Source organism: Aegilops tauschii, chromosome 3, assembly GCF_002575655.3.
Source record: "Aegilops tauschii subsp. strangulata cultivar AL8/78 chromosome 3, Aet v6.0, whole genome shotgun sequence".
NCBI classification, from domain to species: domain Eukaryota; kingdom Viridiplantae; phylum Streptophyta; class Magnoliopsida; order Poales; family Poaceae; genus Aegilops; species Aegilops tauschii.
The window spans coordinates 14,503,603-14,522,397 of NC_053037.3; the positions used below are offsets into that span (position 1 = coordinate 14,503,603).

Genomic DNA, 18,795 nt, shown 5'->3' on the forward strand with positions numbered 1-18,795 from the left:
GGCCTCTTCTTCGTCGGCACCATGTTGGTCGTGGTCATCTTGGTTTCAGGTCTCGCCGGGATCGTAGTCGTGGCTTTGGCCCTTAGTGTGGAAGGTCTGCCGTCCGGCGACGTGGAAAAGCGGGTCGGAGCATGCTGCCACGCCGAATGAAAACCGGTTGTCTCTTGTGATATGGAGGAGCTCGGCAACTGTGTTGCGGAGGGCGAACGGCTAATGAGCCTGTGCTCGACGCGACCATGGCGGCGGCGGAGAGAATGGCCAACATGGTTCGGCACACCCCTAGCATGAGGAGGGCGTGCGTCGTTCCTACCTGTGTGTCCTCGGCGACGATGGCTTTGTTGTCCTCTACGACGGCCTTGTGCTATGCGGCCGCGACCTCGGCGGCGAACTCGGCATCGGCTTTCTTCTCAGCTTGAACAGTCCGCCCGACCCTCCTCTTGGCTGATTCATGGTCGAGTCGCGTGATCTTCGCCGTGAGAGGTCCGACCATGGTTTCTTTAATTAGGCCGCTGTTCTTCGTCGTCGCGGGGTGGGCGGTTGTGGCAGTCGGATCGGCGGGTTTCTTCGAGACGCCGGCCACGGAGGAGGGAGGGGAGGAGCGCGAGAAGATTTTTGGGAATGAATGGGAAAGTGGGAGGGATGTGTCCCCAACAGGCGGAAAGGGGAGGACATGGGCGCGCGTCCCGTCCATCCGTGTGTTGTCTGTTTCGACGCAAATGCGGCCCAAATTTAGGCCAAGAGTGAGTCGGCGACGGACAGAAAACGGACTTTTGTCCATTTGCTCCCGCATGTTGGACCGTAATATTTGTCCGTCTCTCATCAAGAACTGCTGGTTTGAGGTCACGCGTTGGAGTTAGCCTCACTGCCCCAAGAAGACTTTATGATGATTATAATTTAAATTAAGCCTAACTAAACAAATAGTGTCTTATATGTAAAAAATCACGCTTCTACCAGATCGAGCGGGTTCTTCTTCTCAACGTCGTGTATCTTTGTCCTTTGGCGAATCTCATCAAGAATTGCTGGCAAGAAAAACATGCGTCTCCTTTCTCATCAAGAACCGGCGGCAAGAAAAATTTGCGCCTCCTTTCTGGACATCAAAAAGGCGCGCGCACTTGTTTAGACGTGATTACGGTAGTAGAAAAGAGACAGAAAGAAAAATGCACACTATTCCACAAGAGTAATAAACGGAAATGCCGAGACAGGCAGGCCCCAGAGGGCGCCCATGTCCACGAGGCATGTTCGTTCTCGAAACCCAAAATCTTTGCATGAGTCGTCAGTGAGAGCGCCAAAAGATCCCACCAACACCGAGACATGGGTGCTGCTTTCACGCGGCGTTGTATGCAGGATCTCTGTTTGTTGTGCCTCATCTGCCATTTTGTCGCTACAGGACTTCGTCGCGCTCGCCGACACCACCCAAAAACACCTAGATAAACTGACGTGGCTTCAACTCTTTCTTTTTTCTTGTGAAAAGATGTTGCATTAACTTGAGGCTTGTCTATGGACAACATTACTATACGTAGTACGTACCACTGTACCTTACGTGCATGGTTCTGACACCCGTAAATGCAAAGCAAGCAGCAAATTCACAATTCAGGCAGAGTCAAGTTTGAACAGAAACTGCGCAGGCACGTATATCCCGGCCCGGCCACGGATTCTGGCTGAATCGGCGGAGCACTTTTTGGTCACTCAACATCGACTGTACGCATCAGCTCATGCATGGTGGTAGATCATGGCGACCGTCATGGGTGTAGTGGCGTGCATGGCAACAGGCATTTTTCGTACGCCACCACTCCAGTCCAGCTACGTGTTGCGTAAATCGAGCGGATCGGAGGAATCAGACAAGCGGGGCACCTCGATCATGGGCTCAAAACTCGGGCACTGTGTTCTGCTCTCTTGTGTTTTGTTCTGACACCTCACGCACGCACGCATGATTTGATACCGCACTCATCGTTTCGCGAGAGTATGCGTCCGGTGGACTCGATAAAGCTGGCGGGCGGAATCTTTGACGGATGGAAATGGCGCCAATTGCTCGCAAGCAGAGCATGAAGGCCAAATCAGGGAAGGAATTCGATCCCATGCGTGCAGGGATACTCCTACGTCCCTCTCATATTTTAGGTAATGTTGTGGCCAATTAAAGCATCTCCAATAGATGACGTAAAGTCTAATACCCAAAAATCCAATTACCTACCGATGATGTAAATGAAAAAAAATTAGATCACCCGCCTCAAATGATATAAATGAAAAAAAAATTGACCAATTAACGGTGTCTGATCGCTCGCCAACCGCTAACCGCACTTCAATGTCCCCTCCACCCGCATCTTTTTTCTCAGTCCGCCCGCCGCCCGCCCGCCCACCGCCGCACGGAGCCGCCGTCGCGCGCCAGATCTGGCCGCCAACCAGCCCCCGCCGCCGGTTCCGCCGCCCGACTAGAATCGGGCCTGATTCTCCACCTACGTCGCCGCCCGATTCGAAACTTCTGCCACATGATTCTCCACCCCCAAACCCTCGCCCACCCCCACCCCACCGCCGCCCGCCTTGAATCCGCCCCGATTTGGCTGCCACGCACCCGCCGCCGCCATGCCGCCGAAGAAGATTCAAAAGAGCAAGATGGGGTTCTTCGGGGGGCGCGTGCGGTGCCGTATGGGAACTTCGGCGTGGAGTTCTATGACGAGGGCCGCCGCTTTTGGCTCTGGACATACTACACCACCGATATGGCCACCCGTGCATACGACGTGGCAGCGTGGCGTGCCGGGAGGCCGAGGACGGATCTCAACTTCCAAGAGATTGAGTCCCGGACGGATGTGGAGTTCCTCGTGGCGGAGGGTATCCAGAAGAAGAAGAAGAAGAAGAAGAAGAAGAAGAAGAAGAAGAAGAAGAAGAAGAAGAAGGAGAAGAAGAAGAAGAAGAAGAAGAAGAAGAAGAAGAAGAAGAAGAACGAGGAGGACGAGGCCGGCCCCTCGACAGTGATCCCTGTCGAGTCTGAGTCGGGGGACTGGGATGACTCGGAGGGGCAGGATGAGAGGTGCGACGACCCGGACAAGGACGAGTTCTGGGAGCAGCTCAAGAGCTCCGACGAGGAGTAGTTTTATCTTCGTGCAGTACAAGTAGTTGTTTCAACTAGTAGTAGTTCTTGGAGTAGTAGTAATTCGGTGGACGTAGTAGTTGTTTAATTTATGTTTTAATTTGAACTATGTTTAAATTATGTTTTAATTGAAGTAGTAGTTGAACTTGCTAGTTTTACATCATAAATATACATCATTTATTGGCGTTGAAGTTTTACATCACAAATATACATCATTTGTTGGAATTGGCTTTTTATTTCAAAAAATGTAAAAAGCATTTTTTTCTAATGTAAATTATACAACACCCACTACTATATCTTTAAATTTGCATCATTTATTGAAGTTGCCTGGTGCAGCAAATTGCATACCAGTATTAGTCAGGGATGCGGTGGACGGTGGAAATCCAATCCAGGATTTTACATGAGGCCGACGGTGCTCACCAAGAACAGAGAGTCTCTCTATAGGTATACATCAGTCTGCACCACCTGCCAAACATGCCTTGACGGTGCATGCATGTCTGATGAAGGCACGACAGACCAGCAACGATGCCAGCCACCAGTAGTACACCACACAGGCGAACAACAACGCGAGGGTTCGGCCTCCACTTTGTACGACGTGATCTCACTCGTCCGGCCAGTTGATCGAACGGCTGCTGAAGACTGTCGTACGCAACATCGTACAAATTCGTCGTACGTGTAGCAGTTCTCATAACCATACGTCGACCGATCGACCGTTGTTGATTGCGCTGGACACGTCCAAAGATGCGCTTCTCCAAAAACCAAGCCATCGCAAGTTGACACGAAACCCACCGCGACTCGCACGGGTTATGTGCAAGAGCGGCAGGTTTCCGCGCGCACCTGCGGCGAAAAGACGCGAGATCGAGTACTAAGTTGGGACAGGCTAGGCGCGTCATCAATTGAGGATTGTCGCCTCTCGTACTACGTGGACCGGTGGTGGTGCCCAGCGTCACATGCGAGATCGATCGGCATCTCGAAGGCACACCAGCAAATCTCCCGAAACCGTTCGGCTCTGAAAGTCACTCAACGTCGACATGTAACTATCTGCGGGACGGTCCGGACGTGATTTCTTTCGTAAATTAGAGACAAAAGTGTGGGAGGTTGACGGAAGTTCAGACACCCGAAACGTTGCTTTTCGACACCTCCGTCCCACCCAATCCTCCTCCCGATCTCATTTTCTTCCACTTCGCCCCTTATCCTCCGTCTTTGCATCCGCACCCTCCACCTCCGCCGCCGCTATTCATCTCCGGCCGACACGGAGACATTGTCGGACGCCCGCAACCAGCGCCGACACGCCCGCTCGCCGTTCCGACGGAGCTTTCCGCCCTGGAGGCGTTTGTATCAGGTACACTCCGCCCCCTGTCGACGACCTCCATGCCGGCTAGGTGTTCGGTTAAATGCCATTGAGCTTATTTTGAAATGCTATGTCGTTTTTTAAAGTACGAACCATGGAGGATGAGTTGTTGTGCGATGTGTGGTTGGCCGTATCCGCAGAGGGGCCACCCTTCTGGGAGTATACCTGGCCATGGGCAGCCCGGCCCGACCCGACCCGGCTCGAAAATCCTGGGCCAGGCTGAGCCCGAGTGTGCCATCCGGTCGGGCTCGAGCCTGGAAATTAAGCCCGATGGGCAGATCGGGCCGTGCTCGGGCTCGATATAGTAGGCCCGATGGTCGGGTCGGGCCGGGTTCGGGCCCGGGTTTTTAGCATCAGGCTTTTCTTGGCCCGGCTCGAGATATGCCCAGGTATATGTGGGTGCAAGTGCATGAAAAGTTCCACACAGGAGATGACATTGCGCCTTAAGACATGTACATCATTCAACCACGCAACGTGAGGTTGTTGTTGTATAGTTGGCACGCTATCCAGGTCAACGTCATCAAGTTTTGCAACTTGGTTAGTCAGCTTGAGGCAAGGTGGCCATTGCACGCGGACACGGAGGAGATGGTAAGTTTTACTTCCTCTTGCTCAACTTGTTGATTGATTCATTCACTTGTTGGTCTACACATTATATGTAGCCCGCACGCGTTGCCGTGATGTAGCACAGGCTAGAGGGACGTCCGTTTACGTCACTCTGTGCATTTTAAAACCGAACCGAAAAACCATACCGAAAATAAACCGAACCGAACCGAATTCACGGTTTTTATGGTTTCTGGTTTCGATATGGTATGAACTTTTCAGACCGTCTTGAATTTCGATTTTTATGGTATATACCAAAAAACTGAATGGTTAACCGAAATAAAAAAAATTCTTGAGGCAAACAACGATACAAGTAGTCATTTTTCTTGTATAAGAGTAAAATTTCCTGCAAAGAACATCCATTTTTTCTTGTAACGTAGTAAATTTTCTCTTGCAAAAATGCTAACCACGTCGTCCATAACCTTTCAAGGCATGAATTGACGCATGCATATATACTTATATAAAGTTATATACCGTTTGTATTTAAAAAGTATGTGTTTGAATTTATAAGTTTGTAAAACATAGTATGTCATTTTCAAATTCGCGTCAACTTTGGTTATTATGGTATATGCCGAAACCATACCAAAATAATTTGGTATATACCGAAACCGAACCGTATTTTAATATCATACCGTATAAACCAAAGTATTAATACCGTACAAACCAAAAAACCGTATAAACCGAACCATGCAAACCGAATAAACCGAACACACAGAGTGACATTTACGTGCACACACTGTTGGATGAAGCTGAAGAGAAGTATGTGTGGGACAACATGATCCGTTCATGAAAAATTTGTTGGACAACCGGGATCTAGTTGAATTTAAGACCATGTTGTACTAGACTTAATTTGCATGCTATGTGTGGATGATTTGTGCTATTTTCTATCCGACTTTGATGAATATCAGCCCGTTTGTATGAATTTCGTCCGGTTGTTTGAGTTATTGTTAAAATGTATGCGGCTAGCGTTGGATGGCCGCCTCCCGCATCCGTGTCTATGGACTGCACTTCCCTGTTGGCAGACGGATGCGAGAGGATTTTTGCGGGTTGTCGTTGGAGATGCCCTCACATGGCAAATAACAAAGCATCTAGCATATACTCATGTACACATGCCAACAGAGAAAAGAACAATTCGCACGAGCTCATTGTTGGCCATGGTGACGAAGACAAGATAATCGTGCACAGTAGTTATAGTAGTCGAAGCTGACGGACTGACCTCGATAATGTAGTCTAACTTAAGCAAGCAGTTGTACCAAGATGCATTCCGAAACCCTAATAGATCCTCAGCCGATGCGGGTTCTCAAAAGACACGGTTCTGGTGGCCCGCTCCTTAGAGCATCTCCAGCCGTTGAGCCCCCTAAGAGGCATATTTTTCGCCGCCTGGGGGGCTGCCGGCGTTTTTTTTCCTGCGAACGAGAAAATGTCCACTCGTTGCCCCCCACGCACTTATCCACTCGTCACCGCACGCCTTCGCCTCGCCTGCCGCTCGCCGCCTCCGCCCTCGGCCCTCCTGCTCACCGCCCTCACCACGGCGCTGCTCGCCGCCGCGGACAGCAGCGTGGGCTCCATCCCCTTCGCCGGAGACTAGGCGCTCCGCCCTGGGCCGCAGCAGGAGCAGGACCAGCGCGGCCTGCCGGGCGTGTCGAGCAACTCGACCAGCGCGGCCCTTGTGCGCAGCGAGCTTGAGCGCGACGTCGAGCGGCGAGACGACGGAGCTGCTGGCCGCGGACGGGAGGAGGCGCTGCAGCAGCGCGGCGGCGCGGAGCAGGGGAGGGTGCCCCGGCGGGGCGGGCGACGAGGGGAGCCGGTGATTGACCAATATCTCGCGCGCGCCAGCGGGGTCCCCGGCGTCGGCGCGGCGTGCCGCCTCGAGGAGCTCGTCTACCGCCGCCTGGGGCTCCAGATCTCCATCTCCTCCCCCGGCGGCGCCTGGTGCGGTGGAGACGGGGAACGGAGAGCTGCTGCTGCGGTGCCGGGACGGAGAGCTGCTGCGGGAGCGAGAAGGCGGCCTCCTCCAGTGGGTGGAGAGGGGGCGGGGCAGGAAGGAGGGGTTGAAGGGCTCGGGCTCCGGTTGTACAGCGCCGACGTCGGCTCCGGCGTAATATCGAATCCATCACAAAGTACCTCTCGCATTGCAAGATACATCAATCTAGCTGGCCAAACCAAATGGATAGATCGGAGAGAAATACAAAGTTATAAGTTCTGAGAAGACTCAAATAATATTCATGAATAATCTGATCATAAACCCACAATTCATCGGATCCCAAAAAACACACAGCAAAAAAGGATTACATCGAATAGTACTCCAAGAACATCGAGGAGAACATTGTATTAACGATCAAAGAGAGAGAAGAAGCCATCTAGCTACTATCTATGGACTCGTAGGTCTGTGTTAATAAACGACTCACGCATCATCGGAAGGGCAGCAAGGTTGATGTAGAAGCCCTCCGTGATCGAATCCTCGTTCAGCAGAGTGCCGGAAAAGGCCTCCAGATGGGATCCCGTAAGAATAGAACCTTGCGGCGGCGGAAAAAGTATTTCAGATGGAGTCTGGATGAAGGAGTTCATATCCGATCTAGGTGTCATACCTAGTACATCGGGTCCAATGAAAATCTTTTGTGACAATACTGGAGCAATAGCCTTGGCGAAGGAATCCAGATTTCACAAGAGAACCAAACACATCAAGAGACGCTTCAATTCCATCCGCAATCAAGTCAAGGAGGGAGACATAGAGATTTGCAAGATATGTAGGGATCTTAATATTGCAGACCCGTTGACTAAGCCTCTCTCACGAGCAAAACATGATCAATACCAACACTCCATGGATGTTAGAATCATTACTATGTAATCTAGATTGTTGACTCTAGTGCAAGTGGGAGACTATGCCCTAGAGGAAATAATAAAGTTGTTATTTATATTTTCTTATATCATGATAAATGTTTATTATTCATGCTGAATTGTATTAACCGGAAACTTAGTACATGTGTGAATACATAGACAAAGAGAGTGTCCCTAGCCATAGACATGTGTTGTCATTTGATGAACGGGATCACATCATTAGAGAATGATGTGATGGACAAGATCCATCCATTAGCTTAGCACTATGATCGTTTAGTTTATTGCTATTGCTTTCTTCATGACTTATACATGTTCCTATGACTATGAGATTATGCAACTCCCGAGTACCGGAGGAACACTTAGTGTGCTATCAAATGTCACAACGTAACCGGGTGATTATAAAGATGCTCTATAGGTGTCTCCAATGTTGTTTGTTGAGTTGGCATAGATCGAGATTAGGATTTGTCACTCCGATTGTCGGAGAGGTATCTCTGGGCCCTCTCGGTAATGCTCATCACTATAAGACTTGCAAGCATCGTGACTAATGAGTTAGTTGCGGGATGATGCATTATGGAATGAGTAAAGAGACTTGCCGGTAACGAGATTGAACTAGGTATGATGATACCGACGATCGAATCTCGGGCAAGTAACATACCGATGACAAAGGGAACAACGTATGTTGTTATGCGGTTTGACCGATAAAGATCTTCGTAGAATATGTAGGAGTCAATATGAGCATCCAGGTTCCGCTATTGGTTATTGACCGGAGATGTGTCTCAGTCATGTCTACATAGTTCTCGAACCCGTAGGGTCCGCACGCTTAACGTTCGATGACGATTTGTATTATGAGTTTATGTGATTTGATGACCGAAGTTTGTTCGGAGTCCCGGATGAGATCACGGACATGACAAGGAGTCTTGAAATGATCGAGACATAAAGATTCATATATTGGAAGGTTACATTCGGACACCGGAATAGTTCGGGTTGTGTCGGATAAGTTTCGGAGTACCGGGGGTTACCGGAACCCCCCGGGAAGTTATTGGGCCTCATGGGCCTAGTGGTGGAAGAGAGGAGGCAGGCCAGGGAGTGGCGCCCCCCCTAGCCCAAACCGAATTGGACTAGGGTTGCCCCCCCTTCCTTCTCTCCTCCTCCTCCTCCTTCCCCCCTTCTCCTTGTGGGAATAGGAAAAGGAGGGACGAATCCTACTTGGAGTAGGACTCCCCCCCTTGGCGCGCCACACCTTGGCCGGCCTTCTTCTCCCTCCTTCCTTTATATACGTGGGGAGGGGGGCACCCTAGAGCACACAAGTTGATCTTTTAGCCGTGTGCGGTGCCCCCCTCCACAGAAACACACCTCGGTCATATCGTCGTAGTGCTTAGGCGAAACCCTGCGCCTGTAACTTCATCATCACCGTCGCCATGCCGTCGTGCTGACAAAACTCTCCCTTGGCCTCAACTGGATCAAGAGTACGAGGGACGTCATCGAGCTAAACGTGTGCTGAACACGGAGGTGCCGTACGTTCGGTGCTAAGATTGGTCGGATCGTGAAGACGTACGACTACATCAACCGCATTGATAAACGCGTCCGCTTTCGGTCTATGAGGGTATATGGACACACTCTCCCTGCTCGTTGCTATGCTTCTCCTAGATAGATCTTGCGTGATCGTAGGAATTTTTTTGAAATACTACGTTCCTCTACAACAACTAGCAACTAATTTGACACAAGAATCCCCAATTTAACTTGAATTATTATATAGATGAACACCATCACAGAAAACATGAGGTTCAATACTACCCACTTTACGGCTCACATCTTGTGTTCTTCGGTATTAATACGGCTTCTGCTTGTTTGGCTTGTCTCGTGCTGGTATCAAAGAAAGACAGCTCTCAAATGGATTTGCTGGTCTATGATGACCAAGTAGAAGCATCCGTTCCACATAGGTGCCTTTTATAGAAGCATAGGTGCAAGCTCTTCTCGAAATAATTTCACTGATTGGCGAGCCATATATCAGAATCAGCATATCCCGAGTCCCCATCGTCGGCAGCGTCATCACCACCGCCACCATATCCTCCTCCGGACCAGGAGGAGCTCATATGCGGGGTCAAAACACCACCCTCTTCCACCACAACACTTGATCTGCAGATTCCATCTCCTCCATGGCCCAAAGCACGATCTCGATTGGATACTTCGCTTTTTCCATCGGTGAACAACCTCTCGTCCTCCTCTCTACTCGATCCTCGACACCGCCATCACCACCTTGGCCGCCTCCGTTGCGCTCACAAACCAGGAACTAATCTCGCCAGCCTGAACGACCTCACCCCCCCCCCCCCCCGCGCCGTGATATGTGCCATGCGTGCCTCCCACTTCGCCATCCAGATCTAGATGGAAAGGATAGCAGCGACCAAGTGCAACCGGAGACGAGAAAGCGAAGTGCGAGGAGCCCTACGACGAAGGGGGAGAGGCGAGCCCTACGACGAAGGGGGAGAGGCCGAGGAAAATTGAGTTGGTGGTGTCCATGTGTGAGAATGACATGTATCGGTTTGTTGCTCGAATTTCTGCGACAAAAACGGGAATGATCATTTGGTAGCGGGATTTCGACGTCAAAATTATTGCCGCTTCACTAAAAACAACCTTTCATCACTCAATACCCGAGAAAAAACCCTTTATTACTCACCACTCCCTCCGTCCCATGATAATAAGTATGTTTTGAAGAGAGCAATTGTTAAACCTTCTACAAGGTTACGCAAGAGAGAATCAGGATAGAATCATCATTGAGTTGATGAATCCCTGGCCTTGGTTGCGTGGAGTGAGTGAGTGAGTGACAACCATGCCGCGGTTTACCCGACCCCACCGGTCAGGCTGCGATGCAGGGTACCCCGAGAGGATACGGCGGCTATAAAGGAGGACGGTGCTGCGCACCCGTTGAACATGCCACTCATCACTCGACGCATGCAGTGTACCGCCGCACACTGACATCGCTCGCTCGCTCTCTCTCCCCTCATTACTCGCATCATTACAGCTCCCTCTGTCTCACTCCCTATCCGTCTCTGCTCCATCTGACTCTCCCACAATCCACACCTGCGACACGTCTCTGTGCGAGCGCAGTGTGCTCCGCCAGTGAGCGGGGAGTGGAAGGAGAATCCGGCCGGCGGGACAAGCACGGACGGCCAGCAATGCTCCCTCGCTCGCCTCCCCACCTCCTGCCATGGCGGTCCCTTGTGCTCCTCTTCCTGGCCTTGGCGGTCAGCAGCAATGGCGTTTCTGCGACCGCCAAGGCAAAGGCCAAGGCACCGGCGGCGCCGCCCAAGCCGGCCGGGTTCGGGTACAAGCTGGTGTCCCTGGTCCAGCGCCCCAACGGCGGCGGCCTCGTCGGCTGCCTCCAGGTGAAGCGCCGCTCCTCCACCTACGGCCCTGACATCCCCCGCCTCAGGCTCTTCGTCAAGTAAAGCTTCTTTCTTTTCTCCGCAGTTTTTTTTCTTTTTAGTAGTACTAATTCGCAGTGCTCTATGTTGATTCCACCGGCTGTGCTAGTACGAATATTACTACTACTTATCTTTGTTTGAGGGGAATGTTTGTTCGTGCTTGCAATGATTCCCTGTTCGATCTGTTCTCAAGAAAAGGTGAAAACAGCATCCCAAATTCGAGGGAATTGGTCTGTGAATGGAACCACAGGCATAAACATGCTCAAGAAACCAAGAGATTAGACGCATAACAATGCCCAGCTTATAATTTGTTTCCCATATTTTAGTACTGGTACAATGTGTGTTCATTGCTTCCATGATTAATCCGTCCAGCCGGCCGGATTAGTGGAGTATTATATATGCATTCCAATCATGAGTGCTCCTAATTTATTACTACACTAGTATTCTAGTGAAATGCAAGCTCGTGCATTTTGTTAATGGTGGAATGCGTTCGCGGTGCTACTTGTGCAGGCACGAGACCAAGGACAGGGTGCGGGTGCAGATAACGGACGCGGAGAAGCAGAGGTGGGAGGTCCCCTACGACCTGCTCCCGCGGGAGCCATCCCCGCCCCTCGGGCCCGCCACCGCCGGCGGCGCCCCCTTCACCGCCGGCGAGTACCCGGGGCAGGACCTCGTCTTCACCTACGGCCGCGACCCGTTCTGGTTCGCCGTGCACCGCAAATCCACCCGTCAAACCCTCTTCAACACCAGCCGCGCCCCGCTGGTGTTCAAGGACCAGTACCTGGAGGTGTCCACGCGGCTGCCCGGCGACGCCGCGCTCTACGGCCTCGGCGAGAACACGCAGCCCGGCGGCATCAAGCTCCGGCCCAACGACCCCTACACGCTCTACACCACCGACGCCTCCGCCATCAACCTCAACACCGACCTCTACGGCTCCCACCCGGTGTACGTCGACCTCCGGAACATCGGCGGCCGCGGCGTCGCGCACGCCGTGCTGCTCCTCAACAGCAACGGAATGGACGTGTTCTACACCGGCACCTCGCTGACTTACAAGGTCATCGGCGGCCTCCTCGACTTCTACTTCTTCGCCGGGCCGACGCCGCTGGCCGTGGTGGACCAGTACACCGCCATGATCGGCCGCCCCGCGCCCATGCCGTATTGGGCATTTGGTAACCAACCCATCAACTCTCTGCCTGCCTTGATATATTTTATTTTGTTCATGTTAATTAGTTTTCTTTAGCCAATGCTGCTACATATGGAATGAGCCAAATTCCACCAAGAATAGTAACCACAATTATATCTAGCTCCCCTTAATTAGTAGTAACCTTTGTTCAAAGTAGCACTAGTCATTCGTATATGCCAGCCAGGCATCATCTGAAGGCCCATCCAGAAAAATAGCCTCCGTGTACTCCTGAATCTGTCATTGTCTGAACTTTTGCTCCAAGAAGATACGGTATAAATTTTCATTGTCTGAACACCTGTTCAGTTCTGTCTTTGTTATCCGTGGAATTTTTTGTAGTATTTGTTTCTGTCAATAAATGTAGTATAATACTAGGTTCGATTCAGAATGGCAGTGGGCTCAGTAACTTATTGATGCTCACTAATTTGATACCATCTTGAATACCCGTGTTATGAATCTTCCTACTGGTAGATATTGTTGGCTATCTCTCACGTGATACTGGAAGACTTTACTTGCATCCTAGTGATATTCCCAGCTCGTGGACCAGCTTTGCTCTGAGAATGTCTCCGCAAAAACCAAAGACAAAACTTGCTCTGAATATGGTCAAGAGACCTGAGAGACAATACCAAACGGCAATAAATCACAGCACTTGTCTTGCATTGCATTTCTTGCAGTAGATGTGGTCCAATTGCTACCACCAAATACCTGCATCTTACACTTCTGTAAACGTAGAGTTTTTTACTCCGCAATGACCATTTCACATTCAGCATTTGAATTTTAACATTGCAATCTGCGAACCTCTTATGTAAACTTCTTATGTAGATGTGGTCCAGTTGCTATCACCAATACCTCCAGCTCACACTTATGTAAATGTAGAATGTTTTTTACTCTGCAGCAATTCCTCCACATCCAGCACAGAGCATTTGAAAAAGAAAATGACATTAGCATCTGCAAATGTCTTACTGATTTTTGCTCTTGTTTACAGGGTTCCACCAATGCAGGTGGGGATACCATAACCTTTCGGTGGTCGAGGATGTCGTGGAGAACTACCGGAGCGCGCAGATCCCCCTCGACGTGATCTGGAACGACGACGACCATATGGACGCCAGGAAGGACTTCACGCTCAGCCCCGTCAACTACCCGCGCCCCAAGCTGCTGGCGTTCCTCAACAAGATCCACGCGCGCGGGATGAAGTACATTGTCCTCATCGACCCCGGCATCAACGTGAACAGCACCTACGGCGTGTACCAGCGCGGCATGGACCGCGACATCTTCATCAAGCTCGACGGGCAGCCATACCTCGCCCAGGTCTGGCCCGGCCCCGTCTACTTCCCGGACTTCATCAACCCGAACGGCGCCTCGTGGTGGATCGACGAGGTGCGCCGGTTCCACGAGCTTGTCCCGGTGGACGGCCTCTGGATCGACATGAACGAGGCCTCCAACTTCTGCACCGGCAAATGCACCATCCCGACCACGCACCGGTGCCCGGACCCGACGTCGAAGGAGCCGTGGCTGTGCTGCCTGGACTGCAAGAACATCACCAACACCAGGTGGGACGAGCCGCCGTACAAGATCAACGCCTCCGGGAAGTCGGCCCGTCTCGGCTACAACACCATCGCCACCAGCGCCGTGCACTACAATGGCATCCTGGAGTACAATGCCCACAGCTTGTATGGCTTCTCGCAGGCCATCGCCACGCACAAGGGGCTGCAGAGCATCCAGGGCAAGAGGCCGTTCATCCTGACGCGGTCCACGTTCGTCGGCTCCGGCGCCTACGCCGCGCACTGGACCGGCGACAACAAGGGCACCTGGGAGGACCTCCGCTACTCCATCTCGACAATGCTCAACTTCGGCATCTTCGGCATGCCCATGGTCGGCTCCGACATCTGCGGCTTCTACCCGGCCAGCCCGCCGCCGCTGGAGGAGCTCTGCAGCCGGTGGATCGAGCTCGGCGCCTTCTACCCCTTCTCCAGGGACCACGCCAACTTCGCCTCCCCGAGGCAGGAGCTGTACCAGTGGCAGTCCGTGGCGAGGTCGGCCCGGAACGCGCTCGGCATGCGCTACAGGATGCTCCCGTACCTCTACACGCTCAACTACCAGGCGCACCTCACCGGCGCTCCCGTGGCGCGCCCGCTCTTCTTCTCCTTCCCGGACTTCGCGCCGTGCTACGGCGTGAGCAGGCAGTTCCTCCTCGGCGCCGGCGTCATGGTGTCCCCCGTCCTCGAGCAGGGCGCCAGCTCCGTGGACGCGGTGTTCCCGCCGGGCACGTGGTACAACCTGTTCGACACGAGCAAGGCGGTGGTGTCCACGGGCTCCGGCGCCGCCGTCAGGCTCCCGGCCCCGCTGAACGAGGTGAACGTGCACGTGCACCAGGGCACGGTCCTGCCGCTGCAGCGCGGCGGCACCATCTCCCGTGACGCGCGCGCGACGCCGTTCACGCTGGTGGTCGCGTTCCCGCTGGGCGCGGAGGACGCGGACGCGGAGGGCGCCGTGTACGTGGACGACGACGAGCGGCCGGCCATGGTTCTGGCGGAGGGGCAGGCGACATACGCGCGGTTCCACGCGGCCGTGCGCGGCGGCAGGGAGGTGACGGTGCTGTCGGACGTGGCCCTGGGGAGCTACAGCATGCACAAGGGGCTCGTCATCGAGAAGATCACCGTGCTGGGGCTACACGGCGCCGGCAAGGACCTCGCCATCCAGGTCGACGGCGCGGACGACGCCACCGCCGTCGCCACGTCGAGCCCCTACTTCGCGGCCGCGGACGCCGCGCAGGTGCTGCGCCAAGGAGAAGAAGAGGACGCCGTGGAGGGTGAGAAGAGGGGCGTGACGATGGAGGTGGGCGGGCTGGCGTTGCCGCTGGGGAAGAGCTTCACCATGACGTGGAACATGCACATCGAAGCATAGGTTAATCGAGCTACATTTGCCTGTGCTTCCATCTGCATGCCCGTTCTTCGTTTGATTACTCGCGTATCTAATCTAGAGTCTAGTGGTTCCGTAACTTGTGTGGGGGTTGGTTACTTACCCTCGAACACCATTTTCTGAACTCTGATTCGCCATTGAAGCTCACTCTTGCAGGGAACAATAAAACTGCATTTCGGCCATTTTGCTCTGCATATCAAGTTTTCCCTTGGAGCTATTTTTTTCTTCCAAAATGAGGAAAAGCTTGCCCCATCAATTAATTAAGTATCCCTCAAGTGACCTAAACCGTCTTACATTAGTTTACATAGTTTATGGGCACTAGCACCCAGCAGATATTTTTATAGAAAAAGCCCACCTAAATGAGATCGTGGAAAAATTCGCTCCCGACGGGAGTTGAACCCCGATCTGCAAGGATGCACCATCGTGTCCAGGTCCACTTCTCAAATTTTTTTGAAACGAGGCAAAAGATTTGCCATTTCATTGATTAAGAAGAAGGTTTCAGACAAAGCCGCAAGCGGCAAAAGGTAAAAGATTACTCTCGCGGCATTACAATACCCAAGTGCTTGGCACCTGCCAAAGCCCAAAGCGACACCTCTTGCTTGATCTTGTTAACGATTACCACCGGAGGGACTGCAACGTTGCGAAAGACTCTCGCGTTGCGCTCGGACCAAATCTCCCATGAGATGAGCATCATCAATGAGGCAAGGGCTTTGGGCGAGCCGAGACGAATCTGAAGGTTATCGTTCCACCATCCTTTGACCGAAGCGCTCGCCGACCAAGAAGAAGTAGAGATGTGGTGCATTCCGAGCCACGGGAGAATGTCATTCCAGATGCGCAAAGAGAAGCGGCATTGGAAGAGAAGGTGGGCCGCGGACTCCTGCACTTGCTTGCAGAGAGGACACAAGCCGCAGTTGGGCCACCCACGACGGATCAAGCGGTCTGATGTCCAGACCCTATTAAGGATCCACGGTTGGAGATACCCTAACATCCTACGTCTGTCTTTTCCCTCCGCAAATCTCATCAAGAAATACCGGCAAAGAAAAGACATGTCTTCTTTCTGGACATCTAAGAGCATCTCTAATAGACCATGTATAAAGCCGCGACACACAAAATAACCGTCAAAATACGGGTCGGCGCGGGAAATGCTGCCTGACCAGACCCCGCAAACGTGTCCGACCCGTAAATTTTTTTGAGGGGCGCGGCAAAATCCCGACCCCAACCCGCAAAAACACAGGTTTTCGCCTTGCCCCTACGATGCCCCGTATCCCAGGAAAGCGGTTGGCGGGAGGGACATTTCACCCCGCACCCTTTCCCCACCCCCTTCCGCCGCCGCCCGCCATTAGTAGCTATAGGATGTGTGTTGCCTAGTGATTGGCGTGATGTGGTCTTTGAGCTTCATGCCGGTGATTGCAAGTGGTGCCCGGTGGACGGCGTTCACTTCGCAAGCTCACTGATGTTACAAAAGTCCTTTCGCGACATCATCTATGTTACAAAAGATGAAGACAAAAAAAAATCCGCAGCTCAAAAAGAGGATGACAAGAAAAAAAATCGAGATAGGCGTACATGCAATGGCAATGCACCAGATGACCAGAGGGCGGCAATTAATGTCCACGAGGCATGTTCGTTCTCCAGACCCAGCAGACATCTTACTCGATTTTCACATTGTTGCTTTCTTTGCTCCTCGAAGTCTTGCATAGTCAGGGTCAGTGACAGCGCCGTGGGATGCTAAACACTCAGGACTGATTTCGCACGGTGATTCATGCTCTCTGTTGCTGTGCTTCACCTGCCCTTTTGTCGCTACAGGAATTGGCGCCAACACCTTTTATTTCTTTGCGGTGGATTGGCGCCAAATACCGTTTGGAGTCGAGGACTAGATAAAGCTGGCTGCTGGAATCTTTGACGGATCGAAGTGGCGCCGACCGCTCGCAAGCAGAGCATGCAGGCCAAATCATGGAAGGAATTCGATCCCGTTCGGCAGATGGCTTTGCTGGCTCTCGTCTACGGTAGGTTGATTGGCTTTTCTGACTGTTGCCAATGACGAAATCAAGTAAAACAAACATCTACGTTTTCTATGCAACTGCCTAAGGCCGTCTTCAAGGCGGACCCGTAAACCTTTCGTAACCGTTCAGATCACGCTGTCCGGACCGCGGAGGCAATCCAACGCCGATCTGTATCGGTCCGTGGGACGGTCAGGACATGATTTCTCCCGCAAATTGAAGACAAAAGTGCGGGAGGTTTGTCGGAGTCCAGACACCCAAAACATCGCTTTCCGACACTCCTGGCCCACCCAATCCCCCTCACGGTCTCATTTTTCTTCCACTCTGCCCCTTCTCCCTCTGACTTTGTATCCGCACCCTCCACCTCCGTCGTTGCTGCTGTTCGTCTCCGACCGCCACAAAGCCATTGCCGGATGTCCGCAACGAGCAACAACGCGTCCGCTCGCCGTTCCGACGGAGCTTTCCGCCCTGGAGCCGTGTTGTACCACAGGTCAGCGGGATGGCCATTTACGTGCACACACTGCTAGATGAAACTGAAGGGAAAGTATGTGTGGGAGGACATGATCCGTTCCTGAAAAACTTGTTGGACATTCGGGATCTAGTCAAATTTGAGACCTTATTGTACTAGAATTGATTTGCATGCTATGTATAGATGATTTGTGTTGTTTCCTATCCGAACTTTAATGGATATTGGCCGGTTTGAATGAATTCCGTCCGGTTAGTTAAAATGCGGTTTGAAATGTATGCAGCTAGCGTTGAATGGGTGCCTCCCGCATCCGTGTCCGTGGACTGATCCCCCTGTCCGCGGGCGGATGCGGGAGCTTTTTTTGCGGGTTGCCGTTGAAGATGCCCTAACTACGTAGCACCAGCCTGGGCTATGCTTGGTGGCGCAAACTGCATACATATTATAGCCAGAGAGGTACCTGTAAAACACGAGGACATTTTTATGGTTGTCGTGAGATGATAATTACCTTTAGCAACGCATGGCAAATATTGGCAAAAACTGCACTTTTTCTCGCGACGACTCAAATTTAGAACCATTATAGATGTCAATTCCTGTTAGATGAGGACATTTTTTATGAACTAAAATTGTCATAAAAATGTTTGACTATCATGGTAAAAATCTGACGTCGGATTTGTATATAGTTGAGTCCCATTATATTATCATCGCAAATTTTACTCGTTGGATCATCATCCAACGTCCAGCAACCATCACACACCGACAGTGTGAATCATATTTTTCTCTTCTTCCTTCCATCAACCTACCCTCATCACCGTGCTTTTTGCCGCCGTGACCATCCCTCTAAATTCCGCCGACATTGACCCGTCACTGTAGCTCGACCTGGACCCGTCAACCTCCCTCTTCCTAGGCCACTGCAACTCGCTGCCACTCGCAGCGTCATCCC

The 18,795-nt window shown here is 52.1% G+C and overlaps 1 protein-coding gene across 1 annotated transcript; it reads left to right on the forward strand.

Moving 5' to 3' along the window:
- Positions 1–10,801: 10,801 nt before the first annotated feature.
- On the forward strand, positions 10,802–15,574 carry LOC109757376 (alpha-xylosidase 1). The gene is made up of 3 exons (XM_020316196.4): positions 10,802–11,313; positions 11,804–12,462; positions 13,459–15,574. Exons 1-3 carry the CDS (start codon positions 11,045–11,047, stop codon positions 15,375–15,377), a joined length of 2,847 nt encoding a protein of 948 aa, XP_020171785.1. The 5' UTR covers positions 10,802–11,044; the 3' UTR covers positions 15,378–15,574.
- Positions 15,575–18,795: the final 3,221 nt, after the last annotated feature.

What these genes read in the sequence shown, in the direction of transcription:
- LOC109757376 (XM_020316196.4), top strand. Translation starts at nt 11,045, where the DNA reads ATGCTCCCTCGCTCGCCTCCCCACCTCCTGCCATGGCGGTCCCTTGTG. An exon ending in CGCCTCAGGCTCTTCGTCAA is followed by an intron (nt 11,314 to 11,803) that starts GTAAAGCTTCTT and finishes CTACTTGTGCAG; the next exon opens with GCACGAGACCAAGGACAGGG. An exon ending in CATGCCGTATTGGGCATTTG is followed by an intron (nt 12,463 to 13,458) that starts GTAACCAACCCA and finishes TCTTGTTTACAG; the next exon opens with GGTTCCACCAATGCAGGTGG.